The 18,106-nt window shown below is 39.9% G+C and overlaps 1 protein-coding gene across 1 annotated transcript in view; it reads left to right on the top strand.

Annotated features, from left to right (window-relative positions):
- The window catches only part of SNAP23 (synaptosome associated protein 23), a 41,544-nt gene extending 23,992 nt beyond the window's left edge, over window positions 1–17,552 (top strand). The window contains exons 2-8 of the mRNA XM_067557912.1: window positions 2,288–2,397; window positions 3,116–3,157; window positions 5,240–5,288; window positions 5,843–5,960; window positions 10,695–10,853; window positions 11,478–11,622; window positions 14,875–17,552. Coding sequence (XP_067414013.1) covers window positions 2,341–2,397; window positions 3,116–3,157; window positions 5,240–5,288; window positions 5,843–5,960; window positions 10,695–10,853; window positions 11,478–11,622; window positions 14,875–14,940 — 636 coding nt within the window. The 5' untranslated portion in view covers window positions 2,288–2,340 and the 3' untranslated portion in view covers window positions 14,941–17,552. The remainder of the gene's footprint in view (window positions 1–2,287; window positions 2,398–3,115; window positions 3,158–5,239; window positions 5,289–5,842; window positions 5,961–10,694; window positions 10,854–11,477; window positions 11,623–14,874) is intronic.
- Window positions 17,553–18,106: the final 554 nt, after the last annotated feature.

Genomic DNA, 18,106 nt, shown 5'->3' with positions numbered 1-18,106 from the left:
TGTGGGGATGGGCTTCCTCCTCATTTTTTCGTATTAGCCTGAACTTAACCGAAGATGAAACCCTGGTACTGTGATTTCTATTACATAATCACCAGATATGCCTTCTCCAGCATCTCAGTCAGTTAAGATGCTGTCCTGCGTCTGGCTGGGCTGCTCTGGGGTTAAAAATAGCTCCTGGCTTTTGGGGAGAATGGATACCCCATTCGCCTGCCCACCCGTTATACTCCTCCTTGTCCACAGTCTCATAATCATTGATCCAGGACTCAGATTCCCCCAAGGTATCAACGCTGCAGCTGGGGGCAGTGGTGAGGTCACTGTTGAAAATTGCATGCAGCTCCTCATAGAAGTGGTATGTCTTTGGTCATGAGCCAGAACAACTGTTCATCTTTTTTTTTTTTTTTTTTTTTTTTTTTTTTTTTTTTTTTTTTTTTTTAAGCACATTGCTCAGCTCTCTGGTTTTAACATGGCACTGCTGCATGTCTCTGTGACCCTTCTCCAACATGCCCTGTGATCTCTTTTCGTAGATATCTGTTTCTTCTGCTGGATCGGAGCTGAACCTGAACAGACTCTTCTCCCTACAGACCAATAAAATCCCACACTTCAGGTCTACTTCAGGCTGGAGCACATTTGGGGCATGAAGTCGCCATGATCAGTTGTGCTGGCGAGCTCTCCACACTGACCAAACAGGAAATGGGAATTCAGAATTTCCTGGGGCTTGACCAGTGGAGGGGATGTTTCCTCTATATTGGCCACAGTGCAACAGAGTTGAAAACGATTTCCAGAACGGTCACAGCGGAGCATTGCGGGGCACCTCCCGGAGGCCAATGATGTTGATTTACACAAAGCTCTGCCTACACTGCCGCTCATTCGATCCATCCACTTAGATTTTAGCACTACGCCTCTCGTGGAGGTGGTTTTATTAAGTCAAGGTGTTTGGCGAGTTAGACTGGCGGAACAGACCGGGCAGTGGTGGTGCATATATTATGTGGTCAACGTAAGGCGGCTTCAGTCAACCTAACTTTGCAGTGTAGACCAGGCCTTAAATATCATTGAATTGCGATCAGCAAAGCTTTTAACTATCTTGAGCATACATTGCACAGATGGAAATCCTGTTCTTGTTGACTCTGCAGTGGTAGAATATGGGTTTTACACAGTGAATGTAATTAAGCCTCCCCACAACTGTGCAGGAAAATGAATGAATGGCTTGAATAGATGTTTTCTGGCCCCATTAACTTACTCTGCTGATTTGAAGGAGAGCTAAGAAATGAAACATTAATAATTGCAATGTGCATGAAACAGCAGGCAGCATTAGTGGAGGACTAGACAGACAGACTGCTGTTCTGTAAAACTATTGGATCTGGTTTTGAAACCAGATAGCTATTGTTCATAACTTTGGATTCTTAAATTATTTTAATATGAATTTGTAATAAATTAGTACATGTACTAAGTTCTGACTTGGTCCCAGACTGCTAGTATGACTGGCATTTTTAACTTGCGTAGTTCAGTTCTTCCTTTTAATAGAAGACCATATGAGTCACTAAAAATAAGAGCACTAAAACTAAGGAAACCCTGGCACATGTCAAACAGAAAAGAGGATTGTTTGAATACATCTTTCTGCATTCACAGCACAATATTGCCATGTTCTCTTGTCAGCCGAAGTTGATGTCTTGTCTGATCACTTGTCTACCAGCAGAGCTTTTTCCCAGCCTACCCAGCACACTTGGGTGCTACATAATTAAACATTACTTTCAAGTAAATTACATATCACTTTTCAGCATGTAGTATGTGCAATTTGTACTTTCAGACTACTGGGTACAATGGATAGCATTTTCCCTGAATCCAAAATCATCAGTCTGATTTCTGTTTGAGGTTTTTACTTTTAAGACTTGCTGGTCTAGGAAGAACTCAGGAAATGACCAGTAGCTAGAATTTCCCATGAAATGTAAAAAATCCTTTCTAGGACAGGGATTTAACAGTAGCAGAAAGAAAAACCAACATTAAAAATGTTTTTTTATTTATGAGTTTCATGAGGGTTCCCCCCTTCCCCCCATACCTACAGGTTTATAACACACACAGGTGAATAACCTTGTTAAATAACCCCTAGTCCTATACAAGCATTGTATTATATAGAAGGAAGTAGGGATGCTTTTATACTCTTTGAGCTCTGTGTTGCCTTCCGATAATCTTTTCAGTTGAAAAGTGTCCTTTGTAGCAGCCTATAAAGACTAATCCACGTCATCTCCAGAACTTTTTCATACAAGGTGTGTTTTTTTGTTTTTTTAAACAGGAGACTAGACTTTACTTCCCTTTGATCAGCTCCTTTTAAAGCAACATCTCATCATGGCTGAACTGTCAGCTGAAGAAATTCAACTGAGGGCCCACCAAATCACTGATGAGGTAAACTTTTTTTTTTCCAAGGCTGATCCAGGATGATGCTGGTTATCCTAATACAGTGTAATCTTGTGGAAAATAGCACAGTTCAGGAAGGTAGGAGCAGCCTAGGAAGAAGACTACAAGGGCAAAGCTGAATATTCCAAACTTGTATAGCTTCACCTGGATTTCAACTTGTAGCTCCTGGGGCCAAATTTTTTTTGGGTTTTTTTTTTTTGGGGGGGGTTTTTTTAAATAGCTTGAAGTTTCACTCCTAAACTGGCACCTATCTGATTTTAAAAGTGCTGAGCACCTAACCGTTTCCACTGAGGCAAATTAAATCTGTGGGTTGCAGACACACTTAAAATCAGCCAGGTGCTTAAGCAAAAGTTTAGGATCTTGAAGTTTAAGCTCTTATTTTTTTTTATAATCTTGGCCTAGCTATAGTAACTTTCCCTGAGATACCACAGCATGCAGTTTTTTCTAGTGTCTGAGGAGTATCAATTTTATTTTGTTGATCTTAGTGTGTACTGAGATATATGAATAAAGACTTGGTGGCTAATGGAAAAGAATCCTAGATCATTGTAGCTCTGATGTATAGGCTCTGATAGTTGCTTATCACTTATTTCTAGGTTATTAAAGCTTTGTTCACTAGCTGTTTTATTGTATTGAACTCTTAATTCTTGAAAGTCTTAGTGAAGCACATAGTGTAAGAGAATCAGTGTTAAATCTTCTCTTTTTCTAGTCTTTGGAAAGCACAAGGAGGATTCTTGGGATGGCTGTTGAGGTAAGAGAGAGCTTATTATGTCTTTGAAAATGTACCAACATGGTGAAAAGTGGTGTCAAACAAGCTCAGAGTAAATGGACTATACAGGGAGACACTTAAACTGACCATACTTTGTACATTTGACAAAGTAAAGAAACTGGGGGGGCGGGGAAGGAAATCTTTTTCTTTGATCTTTCAGTTATAACTTGGTAATAATTGAGAAAGTTTCAGACAATTTTGATGCTGTAATAACTGGAAACACTAGAGCTGTGTACTGGCAGAAGATAAGGTGAGATGGCAGACAAGTGTACCTTGGGAATTAAGGGTGATTAAGGTTTTTAAAAAAAAAAAAAAAAAAATTATAGGGGCACAGAATAGGGAGACAAATTAGTGGTTATCCAAAGAGAAATTCTTCTACTTCTGAGACCAACAGTTGTGGAGATGCCTTTCCAGGTTGTACTTCCATGTTGTCTGTCTGAGAGATAAGAAATAACTGGTGTCCTGTGATCAGTATTAAAAGGTAAAGTAACTTTTCGGATGCAAGACAACCTAGAAGCAACACAGAGTGGAATTGGATAACATATCATAGTTCAACAATCTCTCGAATGCCTGACAATCCATAATAATTCCATCTGAAGCCACAAGGAAACTGAACATTAGTTCCCAAAGATGAAACTTGTATCCAGCCATGACAGCTTGGTAACCAGCAACCAACCACAGTAACTGAGGAGTTGGGGGTTAGGTTGTGTGTGTTTAGGGGTCTTTTTGTGTGAGAAGTCTTTTTTGCTTTCCATGCCCAAAGGGGAGGTCTGACCTACCTTGGAACATCTCATCTTCATTGACTGCTGTCAATGAGCCAGAAGTTGTAATGCCAATCCGCATCCCAGCAAACTGAGAGGCATCCTTGGCAAAGGATGAGAGGCATCTCATGTGCATTCTTCCTGTATTTATAGTAATGTTTTTCTTTCTCTTTTTTGAAAAATATGCCAAGACCTAATAACACTGAAGGCTTGCGTTTTTACTTGCCCTTAGAGTTAAGGACAGCTGAAGATGGCAAAGATGCATCCTCAGAATGAGGATTTGCTGGAGGCTGCACTTAACTACCTTGTGCTGTAGCACATACTTTCTTAGGAACTGAGTAAGATCCTGGCACTAATGGGTACCGGCATCAGCTAATTCTAATTTAACACAGCTCTTGGATACTGGAATCTCTGGTAGTGACATATATGGAACTTCTCAAGTACTAAAGAAACCAGTTCTAAGCTCCTTTAAAATCCCACACTTTAGGGGATCCTTAGATAAAAAACTGCCTTAAAGCAGAAAGTTCTGCCCTCGTAGGCTCACTAGTTGGACACAGGGGTCTCTGTACTGATGTGGCCTCTGTGCCTATTTGAAAACTTGAGCACTTCAGCCAAGGACAAAGCTTTGGGATTGATTTTTCCCACTGCCAGCGCTGTTCTTGACTTGACTGGTCTAAAATTGAAGGTAGGCTACTTTGTTCCTTGAAAGGACAAGTGGCTGATCTGATGTAGGGTCCAGAGACTGGGCTCAAGCTTCCTTCAGGAGGAAGTCACCACTTTCCCTATCCTCTGTAGCCTCCATATGTTAAGGCCTTACACACTGAGCAGTTACTCGGGGTGAGGTTGGGCATTGGGCTAAATCCATTTTTTTCCGAACAAGACACAGCCACATTTCTCATCAATTTACCCATGCCAAGTTTGATCGGATTTTGAATATCTGAGTACAACAATCCCTTGAAATACCTTTCCCTGTTTTGGTAAGAATCCCTTTTGAGTTATCCACTCTTTTTTAATTTCTTCTTCACTGAGACTAAACAAAATTGTTAGTCTAAAAAGACTTTTACAACACTATAAGCTTCTAAAAAGGATATTAATAGAAGTACCATTTCAACCAGAGCTGTAGTACTGTCACTATGTGTAGTAACCTTTTTTACACTATCAGATCCTATGTAAAATTTGGTTTTACTCTGGTGTGCAAGCTTCCATTATTCCAGAGCAGATGTTACTCTAGCCAGCAGTAGAGCTTTTGACTGTGTGCTGTATACTGAAAACTATTATTTCTGCAAATATTTTCCTTTTACAGTCCCAGGATGCAGGAATCAAGACCATCACCATGCTGGATGAACAAGGAGGTGAATTATACCTGTGCACAAAGCAGAGTTGTGAATATTAAGTCTTAATGGTCTGCAGTAATATCTGTTTGTTTGGTGTCCTAATTTATCAGTCTTTGGCCTCAGTAACTTGTTTTGGTATAGAAATAAGGTTGCTTCACTAGTCAGATGTTCCTATGTTTGTGCAATTACAGTATTTAAAATGCAACACTGATTCATATACAAAAGACTGCAGGCTGTACAATTAACTGGGCTACTGAGCCTTCCCCCCGCACCACCACCACCAAGATAATGTTTCTTTAAGATGCTACTGGCTGCTTTAAAGTAAACACCAGACAACACAAGTATTGCATTATAAGAAAAGAGCTTTTAATCTAGGATTGCCAGAAACCTGTAATCAAAAAATCTGCTGCAACATATGCCACTACTTTTGCTTTTTGCTACAAAAAGTCCCTTTAGAGGAAGAGTGGCTTCAGTATACAGAGCTAATTTATAGCTTAGATGATAACTCTTCAGATAAAAGCTCCCCCTCTAATAATCTCTCTACTATTGTATGTTTTCTAACTGTTTTCTAGAACAACTAACCCGTATAGAAGAAGGCATGGACCAGATAAACAAGGACATGAGAGAAGCTGAAAAGACCTTGACAGAGCTCAACAAGTGCTGTGGCCTCTGTGTCTGTCCTTGCAACAGGTCTGTTAACAAATTGAGGCTCAGATCTGAATTTCTGGGATCCCACAAAAAGTCCCTATTGGGGAACATTCAAAGATTAAGTAACTTAAGAAAACCTTTTGACTTGCTGGTGGTGTAAAAACTACAGTGATGATGGTCCTGTTTGTCCAAGTGCTTTTTAGGAAAATTGATGACTGCAGCTTGATGAGAAATGTAGCATTAGATAGAGATTAGTAGCTAATGCACACTCACAGTAACCACCTTTTTAGATTTGTAAATAAAGGACCCCAACATACCTGAAGCTTATAGGCATTAAAGCAATAGCCATGTTTAAAAAAATAACTTGAGCTTTCCACCTTTTTTCTTCCCTCTTTGTAATAATTATCCATTTGAAGCTTGAATCTGACATTTGGGGAAAAAATTCATCTCTTTTGCGTAGACACTGGCTTATTAAGATGGGTAATAACCTTGAGTACCCCAGCACTTATCTATCTTGGCATGGGGAGAGGGAGATGAAAATATTACAGCATTTATTTTTGGAGAGGACTAAGGAGATCTAGCATTTAGTAGAACTTACAACTAAGTATATAGGGGAGTTGGAAAGGCAAAAGGAAAATCAAAATAGATCATGGTTTTACTAGCTTTAAAAATATCTCCCATTATTTATTGCATTCTCCTTTATTTTATTTTGCAAGCTTTAGTCATAGTGCCTTAATTGTAATCAGTGTCACCATTAGCCTCTTAGAAAATGTTTGGTTGTTTGGTAAAAGATTCTTAGATCCTGCTGGATGGCACTTCTGGTGTACTTTCAAACATTTACAGCAAAAAGACAGAGTAGACAAAGCAGAGAGGGTTGTGGTGTTGCTTTCACAATACTATATAGGCAGTTTTACCATTGGGAGCTACTATTAGCTGTCATCACTAAGCTGCTTTATAGTATGAAATGGATGTGTGGGAATCTTGCCTAGTTAGCCATTTTCTTTGCATTTAAATTTTTTTTTTAAAAGGTGGCAGAGGGAGGAAAAAGGACTTTTTGAGAACAATTCACTGTAGCAAGTATACATATTTTTGTGGGTCCTATCAGTGGGCCAAAAAGAGAGCTATTCAATGATTGAAGTGGGAGCGAGGTTGTTAAACTGGACATTAAATTCCCTTACAAGAAGGTCTGTTTTAGAACAACATAATGCTGTGTGATCATTCCAAATTAAAATGAGCATGAGGTTTTCAGGACTAAAAGTTGAGGTCTGTTACAACACTTAGAAAAGTAAATAGCTCTGATCTGGCCTGTCTCTCAACATAGCTATATCAATGTGCGATTTCATTCATATTAACATAATGCACATCTTGTCAGTATCTCAGAATTACAATCCTGGCAGGCTTCTGAATTATCAAATTGACCACTTCCAATAAGTGATTTGCCTTGGGCAAAAAACCTGATATCTAGTGCCATTGAATCTGAGCAAATCTATCAAGACCACCCTCTGTATTTGTGATGGAGTTTGTGACACTTCCAGATGATGTGTTAATTTCTTTCCTGGTGAGGTGCCTTAAGAGGCTTTGGAGCGTTGACAGTCCTCTCACCCCAATGTCCCACTTATGAGTGATGTATCTTACTAGGATAGCCAGCCTTTCTCACACAGGCTGAATTTAAACACCAGTGTGCCCATAACTGAATATTTTATTCTTCCCCTACTTAGTCAGATTACTTACGGTTGCTTTGTTCTGAAATCATAAGACTTCAGCTGTACTCTGAAACAAACTGTCACTAACCACTATTTGCTTGTTTGATGGTTTTTTACTGTTCTCTTTTTCCATTCTCTCCTAACATCCCCACTTTCCTCTTGCTTACTAAAAATGAAGACTATACACCAGAAGCTGGATTCAGTTAACTGGTGAAAGCGGACTTTAGGACAATCTTGTGACAGAGCCTGTACTGTTAACCATCTGTGTAAGGTGATGTTCTAAATGGGTAACATTTGCATGTGCATGCTGTTTGCATGCAAGACATGTTGTGACTGTCTGTGGCTTTGTTTTTCTTGTGTAACATTCATGTCTGTAGATCAGAGCACATTTATAGAATGAATCAGGCATGGGAGCCTATTAACTCTGACCCAGCTGCTTGAGCAGCAGCTGTAAATACCAGGGCTGTACCGGTTGATGTTCAAGATCTTAAACATATTGGTTCCCTTTTCAGGAAGGTGTCAAACTTCCCTCAGTTAGACAAATGTGGAGTAACAGTTTGTAAATTTACTCTAAAAATAGCAACAAGGCAGTCATATTTGTGTTTCAGTGACTCCTACAAATTTGTAGATCAGCTTTTTACTTCTATCTTGCTGTCCAGCACCATAAAACTCAATCAAGGCTGTAAAAATGAAGTTGGGTGTTGAGGCTTGTGCATCATTCTGTGTGGCAAATTCTACCTTCACTTACAACTGTGCCACCCCATTAAAGAATTGAAATCTTTATTAATCATGCACAAACTAGAATAGAATCAGCGTGTTCTCCCATAATTGTGTTGCTGCTTCAATGTTAATGAGTAAAAACTAGAAGAAATGTATTTTTCTTACTAAAGCAAGTGCCTTTGAGTCTGAATAAACAAAGGGATCAGATCTGAGTAAGCTCCATACTAGAAAGGTGACTGAATGCACCAGTTTACATTGATATTTGTAGAGCTCTGCTGAGGGTGGTATAACATGGGCTGTAACCAAAGACTAAGGCATTATTCTGAGCCAGTATTTTCTGCCCGTTTCCTCATTCCTAGAAAACACATGTGAAGTCATCTGTATTTTTGCAGCTAAAACTTGGGCAGAGATTCTAATTAGAGTGTCAGTCTTCATCTGACATTATTATAGTTTTTCTTTTCAGGACACATTTTTTATATCACAACATTTTGAAGAGGTGCTGCAAAATCTTACACTTTAACTTTGTGTTCTTGAAAGGTGCTTTTCTGACAGAAGGGCTGTAGTTACTGCATAGGTACAGTGCCAGTGAAAACTTCCCCATGCGGCCCTGCAAAGGTTTTGACCCAATGGAGAAATAGGAGGAAGAGGGTGGTTCAGGCTTCATGGCCAGTTTAATCCTTGGATTCACATCTGAGACGACCAACATGCTAACGTAGTATGTGTAGAGTGGTTGAAAAACCTCTCTATTAACTTTTTTTTTAAATTACACCTGGGTAAAATTTTAGAAACCTCTGACTTGGCTATAGATCCACTTACCTTTTTAACTCGTATTTTGTAGTTTCTTGCCACTGCTGCTATAAGAAATACTTGGTTATATTAGGGCTTTCACTATGTCAGGCCATCTTTGCTTCTTCCTGGATCATGCACTAAAATCATTATGGAAAGTATGACTTAAGTTATCTTATGTTTGGCGCATCAGTCTATTGCTGGAAAACTAACGACAGAATCAAAGAGAAGTGGCATGAGGAAATCATTTCTTGAATACATCTAAAATATTAGTTAAGTGTATAAATGATTCTCAAGGTTGCTTCAACATTAAGGTACCTCTTGCTCATCTCCTGTTCAGGATTGTCTAATGCAAAATTATTATGCTGCCCTATTCATCTATTTTGTCTTGTATTTAAAATGTTGCAGAAAATGGCAGTTAAAATCTGATTTCCCAAAAGCATTAAGGCCTAGTCTAAATGAAAGCTTTTATACCAGTATAACCCTTTTGGTTTGGAGGTAATTCCCCCCCCCCCCCCCCCTCAAAATATTTATACTGGGTACAACTACTGTGAATGAAATTATACTGCTATGTAACAGGGTCTGCCTCACCACCTTGGCGCCTCCTGCTGGCTGTCGGGGGGGGGGGGGGGGGGAGGGGAGGAGGAGGAAATCTGCTCTCAGCCAGACAGTGCAAGACACCGCATCTAAGTCCTGTCTCTGCTGGACCCTCCTTCTCTTGGCTCGGCCCTCTAGTCGAGTCACAATCCATGCTCCCTCCCCCCCTTCTAGAGGTTCTGCAGTCTGTTCTAGCTACCTAACTCTGTGGCCACTGCAGTCCTGCCACCAGTCCAAAGGTGATCGGTGGAGTGGAGGGGACCCGGTCCCGGACCAGGGATTCTATGGGTATGGTAGCTTTCCGCGGCTACCTTCCGTTGCGTCTCCTGCATAACTCCTCTGTAGATTTCCCTGGGCCACTTCCCTGCAGCCCCAGTACCGTCTCCAAATTGGAGACAGTCCAGTGAAGAGCAACAAAAATGATTAAAGGTCTAGAAAACATGATCTGTGATGAAAGATTGAAAAAGATTGGATTTGTTTAGTTTGGAGAAGAGACGACTGAGGAGGGATATAAGTATTCAAGTACATAAAAGACTGTTACAAGGAGGAGGGAGAGAAATTGTTCTCCTTGACCTCTGAGGACCGGTCAAGTAGTAATGGGCTTAAATTGCAGCAAGGGAGGTTTAGGTTGGATATTAGGAAAAACATTTTCAACTGTCAGGGTAGTTGAGCACTAGAACAAATTGCTTAGGAAGTTGTAGAATCTCATTGGAGGTTTTTAAGAACAGGTTAGACAAAGACCTGTGAGGAATGGTCTAGTTATTACTTAGCCCTGCCTTGAGTGCAGGGGATTGGACTAGATGACCTATTGTGTTTCTTCCAGTCCTGCATTTCTATTAAATCAATTGGGTGTCTTTGAAAATTTCATCTGGAAACGAGTGGTCTCTTCCTTCTACCCCTGCAAAAAGAGAAGTCGTGTGTCCTTTTTTTCTTCTGATCTAGCACGTATTTGGGTTTCTCTTTTTGGTAGGACAAAGAACTTTGAGTCTGGCAAGTCATACAAGTCAACCTGGGGTGATGGTGTGGAGAATTCAACAGACCGTGTTATAGCCAGGCAGCCAGGACGTGTAATAAATAATCAGCAACAGCCACAGACCACTGGAGGAGCAAGTGGGGGATACATTACACGGTAAGTTTGTCCATCTCCTCCCTGCCCTCCCCCGCAATGTGTATGCCTTTAAGAGATTAGTCCGTTTCTTCCTCCCAGAATGCATTCAACTAGAGTGGATATATAATAAATCTTTACTGTTGACTGGGAAGGAAGCCCTTTGGTGAATTGCTTTCACTTGGGGACTTATACCTGCAGTTTCACTCTTCATAGCATGAAGTGCTGGGAATAATTACTACAACTGATTGACCTATGGATGCATATGAGCTTGGTGCTCAAATTACTATGGTGAATGTTGCAATAGTATTTGCTCGGTCACACAATGAAAGGGCACCCGATGCATAAAATTAGTGTCTCTCTCTCTCTAATACAGTCGGGCATAATCTGCCAATGATTTTGTTTGAATTTTGAGGCCATTTTAATGAAAAAGCTTTGTCTAATTTCTTTTGGCAAAATGAAATTAAGGCCTGATAGTAGCAAGCTGCCTGCTTGAATAGATGGTGTTAAACTGAAACAGCCCTCCCATTCTGAAAATGTGGGTTGTGATGAGACAAATATTTTAGTGGGAGATTATTGAGCAAAACTTTAGCAGTGGGGAAGAAACTTTCTGGTTCCTGAACACTGGTCTCTTGATCCTTTCAACAGGATAACAAATGATGCCAGAGAGGATGAGATGGAAGAAAATCTCTCTCAGGTGGGAAATATCCTGGGAAACTTGAAAAGCATGGCTTTGGATATGGGCAATGAGATCGATACACAAAACAAGCAGATAGACCGGATAAATGAGAAGGTAAAGAGCCAAAAAATCCTGTTCTTGCCATGGATATAGTGATGGGAGAGAAGCAGTACTGAATACTCATAAAAAGGCAGCATGGTGAACACATTAATTTAAGAGCTTTTGCAGTGATAAAGTGCATCAGGAGTATGCAATCAAGGTAACACACTGAATGGGGCAGGGGCATGGCTTCAGAGATGTTCCAAAGCAGGGCTGTTGGGGGGGCAAGGGCAGCTGGCTCAGTATGCAAATGGGACATATGTAAAACTGTCTAAATGACTGCTCACCCCAGTATCTCTTTAAAAAAAAAACAAAAACCCCGAGGAAATCAGTGGCAAAAAAACCTACGTCAACACAGAGTTAAGGTTGCTTGGTGGCATGTCATCCCCTTGCAGGCCATTGAATTGAGCAAAACTCAAACTTCTGAAAACTAAGAAATGCACAGTATATTGCCCTACTCTTCTGTGCCAATACACCCCCAAGAAACATTTGCATGCCTAATTTACCCCAAAAAAGAAATGTGACCTTAACTCTGCCCTCTCCAACAACCCCCTCTGCCCCATTAACACTCTCACACCTTTACTCTGCCAACCCTGCAGTTGCTGTAACGTACAAACTCCTCTTCTCCTTTTTCAACCCCTTCGCGCACCCGCAGGATTCCATCTAACACTATTAAAGGACAAAATTGGGGGCAGGAAGGTTGCTCACACCACCTTCCCTCTGCCCTCTTTGAGTAATGCTCAGTATGGACACACTCTCACTTTGGCACTATACGATTCAGGAGGTTCCAGATCCTGGTGTTCACTCACTTAGCCAGCTCTTCAGAACAAATACCACATGAGTTTAAGAATCACTTCAGTCTTTTACAACTCCCTTACACTTACTCACAAGATACCATCTCATTTTCATTTAACCGTCATTAGAATAAGCATTGGAATCTTCTCAGACTCCACCTTACTGCTGACAGTATCCTTGATAATAAAAGCTCTGGTCTGCTATTGACAGCCTACACAGTTCTGCATAGAAATGATGAAGCATATTGCATCCTGAACATACACCTCTTCCCTGTCCACACACACAAGGGTACAAAACATAGATCTCTTCTTGTCACAGCTCTGTCACATACCTCAGAGTAATCCACAGATCTTGCACACACACTTCTTACCAAGCAGAGCTAACTATTACGATCTCCTCAATTCAGTACAGCCTGACACTGAGCACGCTCGTTTTACCTGGAATGCATGTAGATAGTAAATGCTTAAACTGCTCTCATAGCCAAGCACATTGCTGACCATACCCTTTGTGATAAAATCCCTGTACCCTGCTAGTTGTAATGTACACCATTCTGCATTGAAGGTACCCATGCAGCTCTTCCTTTTTGTTCACACACATCAGAGGGTGCGAAACAGATATCTCCCTCTTATAATCACGGCTCTGTCACACACCTCAAAGTAAACCACATATATCTTCCTATCACAAACACGCTTTTACGAAGCAGGCCCAACTATTGCCTCCACCATTTAGTGTAGGTACACCTAACACACTGCATCTGGAGCGTATACAAATAATTCCTATTGGCTACTGGCCAGCTTGAGGGAAACAGAGGGAAGGTGACATGGGTAACTTTTTTTTCCTTTTTGTTCTTGAATAGTGTTAGGTGGAATCCTGTGTGTGAGAGTGAATGTGTTGTAAAAGGAGGTGACGAGCTTGTACATTTCAGCAACTGTGGGTTGGCAGAGTAAAGATGTCTGATAGGGCATATTGAGGCATTGCTGAAAGAAGGCAGAGTTAAAGTTGCAGGGCAATCTTAACTGCATTTCCTGGTTTTCAGAAGTTTTGAGTTTTGCTCAACTTGCTGTTCCACAAGGGGCAAGCAACTTTAACGCTGCATTAATGTTTTTTGCCATTGAATATAGAGTAGAGTGGTGGTTACCAGTGTATGTGGCTTTGTTTAGACTGTTACTAGAACACTGTGTCCACTTCTGATACCAACTCTTTAAAAAGATTGTAGACAAATTGGAAAAATGTGCAGAAGAGAACTAAAAGAATGATTCGAGGTCTAGAAAAACTGCCTTACCAGCCTAAAGAAACTCAACCTATTTTTAGTTTAGCAAAAGGAAGGTTGAGGTGACTAGACCACTCTGTAAGTATCTACAGGGGGACAACATTCTGATAGTAAAATACTTTTTAATCTAATGGACAAAAGCATAACAAGATTAAATGGCTGGAAACTCAGCCTAGACAAATCAGACTAGAAATAAAATACTGTACAAGTTTTTAATAGTGAGGATAATTAACCATTGGAATTATTTACCTAAGGATGTGGTGCAGTCTCCAGGTTTGAAGTTTTTTAAACCAAGATTGGATGTCTGAGCCAGAGCATCTTTTAGGCAACCAGACACTATTGCCTTGATGCTGAAATTACTGGTCAAGTTTTGTGGCCTGTTATGCAAGTCAGACTAGATGATCATAATGGTTCATTCTCATCTCAAAATCTGTGGCACTTAGGTCTTTCCTGAAGAGGTGTCAAACATTGCCAATCAGCTGATGCAGTTGACTGATTCTTGGATGCTTTAGTTGAATTATAGCTTTTGTGCAATCTTACTGTAACTTTTCGCCAAGGCATATTGTTATAGCAACAGTATGTTCAAAAGGCTCATAGCAATCTGTTGTATAACAAAATATCTTAACAATTCTTAACAATTTCTGTAGTGTGTTTGGAGGAATCATTTTCAGTTGGCAGTGCATCCTTTTGCATAAATGGTGAATGGCTTAACTTCTCTCATATTTCAAGGGCTGAGTACTGTGCTACATCTTTAATATTGAAAAGCTGTGCCACAGAAGCTCTGAGGATAAATTACCTCTGTGGAAGAAATTAAGTATTTGTGTTCTGGTGGTGGATCTTCCATCCCTGCCCTCAGATAAGTGTCCTCACAGATTCTCCTCCACACTTCAAATCTCTTCCCTTAATTCCTCAACTCACTGAAGCCAGTCATTGTATTCATTGAGTTGCTTTGAGGTGGTTGATAGAGAGATTGGACGACTTCTCTCTGATCATTCATTCTGCCTTTGTAAAACTACCAGTCCCTGCTGAGCCAGAAGGTAGAAGCTCCAGTCTCCTTCCTGCCTATCCCAATGGTAGCACCTTGCTCTTCTGGGGATTAGCCCATAAAGAAATTTTGACATAGTTTGAATGTAATATTTAAGTATTTCTTAGCATCTAATCTTTAGTCACCTGCAATTCTTACACATGCTTTTCTCTTTCAGGCGGATACCAACAAAGATCGTATTGAGCAAGCCAATGTCAAAGCCAAGAAACTCATAGATGGTTAAAGAGCTTAATGCCATTGTCCAATGTGTCTCTCCAGCTGCAAGCCACCATTTTCATATCTGTGAAACTGTCTATATTTCAAAACAGGGGTAGCGGAATTGGGAAGGGAGTGAAGCAGGTTGCTTTTTAAAGGGCTTCCTTTTCTTATCCTTGTGTGCAGATTTTGTTTTGACTCTATCCAAGCAGCAGCATAGCTTGCTCCTAATCATCTGCCCTAACTTTCTTAAACCTGCTCAGGGCTTAGTTTTACAACTTTGAGAATGTTCTCTCTCTCATCCTCCCACACAACACGAAGTATTCTATTAAAATGGAATAAACAGGGTGGTATAATTTTGAATTCATAATTGTGGAAAGGTTGGGGAGGACACTTTACAAGTTTTTTTTTCTTTCCTCAATTGCCTCACTTAGAATTGTGCATCCTCACTAAAATAGGAACTTGGTGATGCTTATTACTTGTATTTCTTAGTTAAGCAGGCTAACCATAGTTTTACAGACATTTAATTTCCAATCCATATATGAAAGGGTGAGGGTTTATTAACTACCAAATTTAAGAAGTTCTAGCCCAGTGGCTACTTAGGTTGAGGGCTTTAAACCACACAAACTGTAATTGGAAGGAAATTGGAAGGGAACGCATGCATTTTCATTCTTTGAATGCAAAGTGATTTTGATGTAGAGACCATGACTAACAAATTATGCTGCCTTTTCTGATAGTACATGTGTATATAATTGATTTTAAACTCCATGCATGTATTTTGCCCATATTTATACGATGGAAAATATTTTATATCTAGCCTCTAAATATTTCTTTTAAAAATAGGCTTAACAGAGCTTTGGACAAAAATTTAAGATGAATTGAAAATTTGTCACCAGGAAAACATCTCATAAACTCTGAATCTGACCACTTATAGTAAACCATGTATACACCATAATTCACCCTCTATTCTGCATGATACTTCTGAACTATGCACAGGCTACTTTCCCACCTAATCTTAACTTAAATTAAGATATATACCTGATAACTGCTGTTCACTTATTTAAAAAGTTGTTTTAATAAATTAAATTTATACTTGGCAACATGTCACAATAAGTAGATCATTTAAAATACCACCTTGCTACAATGAACTACTTCTGTTCCTCCCTTCTCCCCCTTTCTGGGAATAGTCTACTTGCTCTAGCTTCACTATAATAAACCAGTTTATGGAGGGGACTTTTTTATGGAGGGAAGAAGTTCCAAATCCAAGTTGCCTATGGTGATGGGGAGGTTCCTGATCATAATGGAGGATACCCCAATCAGCTGGAGTCGAAAAACAAAATTGTTTTCCTTATGAACAGATGTGAATTCATGTTTGTCTTCCAATAAACTTAGCCAATCTTATTCCCAAGGTTCTAATGGTTCCTAATTTGAGAGGTTGAGTGAAGTAGTTGAGTCTTGTGTAGGTTGAAAGGTAAAACGATCATGTCAAATAAATAACCTAAACTGTGATATTTGAATGTTGGTTTGGAAGTCCCCCGCCCTTCCCTCCCCCCGTGATTTATTTAAGGAATGAGCAAATTAATCACATTCGAGCTTATTGATGCTTTGCAGAGTAGTTGTCCAAAATTCTTACAAAATTAGTCTTTGGAGAATCCTGGGTAGAGGGATGGGATTTAGGACCAAGATAAGAGGACTGCTATATATAGTAAGCAGAAAGCCATGTCAAATCTTACGGAAAATCTAGTCCGAATAAGACTAAAGAAGCAACCTTTCATGGGTTATAGAAATTTCTCTGGTGTTGCATGTTGTCCTTTGTGGCTTCCAAAAATGTTGGAAGGAAAATGAATTTTTAAACAGGTTAACTGTATATTAATCCTAGTAGTAGCCAAGGATCCACATACAAAACATGAGGACCAAGGAAGCATTCATAGTGCCATTACATACAGGTATAATAACTCCTAATGTGTGAAAGTTTGAGATTCCAGTACCCAATAAGACTTTTTCTTAAGCCAACTTAAGAGGCTTAATTGAAAGAACCTTTGCTGTACAGAGCATGTCTTTTGCTTATTTTTTTAAACTTAGAGTGATGTACTGTTGGGAATGGAAGACTTAAACTGTTTCCTTGTTGTTCCACCTATAACATTGCAGAACTCCTCTGGTGTAATTCCTTGGAACTTTTTTTCCCCTCCCCCTTCCTTTCATTATTACAACATCTTACCTCATGTTTGATTTCCCCAAGCTATTACAACAGATCCTAGGTACACTGGCTAAGAGGATACTGTCAGTGGTACATGAAAGATTTAATATCACAGCTTAAAATTGTGCCCTGCATGACTCTATTCATATGCATGTAGCTTATCTGGGAGTCACTATTGTGTGCCACTGTTGACATACACTGGGATATAGCATGGCTGTTAGCTGAATATTAACATTTTGTTTTATAAGTCGGTGCCTTAATGTTCCAGAGCAAACTGCACAGCAATACTGTCTTTTGGCATTGCCTGTGAGAAACATTTATCCTATTACACATTTCCTTGTTCATCATACTTGCTGGATAGAATAAAAAAAATGTATCTGCATTATTTGTTATCAAAGCAAATGTAAGTCTGAATGGCATTAAAAGTGAAGATAATTATTTCAGTTGCTGTTTTTAGTCACTTAAATTGTGTGTTGTGTGACAAAATATAGAACTCTGAATGTAGTTTGTCTACTATTAAGTACTTAACCTATACACAGCCCAGTATTAACTAAGGACAACACAACCTCTTGCCTTTGGACAAGTTGGCAGCATTAAGTAGTTACCGCTATGTTTTAACTTCCTGCAATTTTAATCTTCTACCTCGTGTGGAAGTCTCTGTGCTGAAAAGTAGGGAACCCAAGTGGTGGGAGCAGGTTCAGAAATTGTTCCTTTTTTAAAATAGTTTCCTTTCATACCCATGCATGCTCCTTACCTAAAGTGTTGTACAAGTTATAATTAGTAGTTATGTGCGGATACACAAATTTGGATCTGCAGCTGCCCAATCAACTTACCTGTGATAACCATCTGCGATGTAGGTCATCTGCAGCTCTGTGGCCTCCAATGAGTTGTTTGGAGGCCAGCCCCCCTGCAGCCTCCAGTGCTACTGGGGCAGTTGCCCAACAGCTGATTCCAGCTTGTGGAACAGCTGATTGGTGGCCAGCCCCCACCCCCTCTC

The sequence above is a fragment of the Emydura macquarii genome, unplaced genomic scaffold, assembly GCF_026122565.2.
Source record: "Emydura macquarii macquarii isolate MOO-44397 ecotype Brisbane River unplaced genomic scaffold, CSIRO-AGI_Emac_v2 contig_1876, whole genome shotgun sequence".
NCBI lineage: Eukaryota > Metazoa > Chordata > Testudines > Chelidae > Emydura > Emydura macquarii.
The sequence above is the reverse complement of the archived record's forward strand: the minus strand, read 5'-3'. Positions and strand labels throughout refer to the sequence as shown.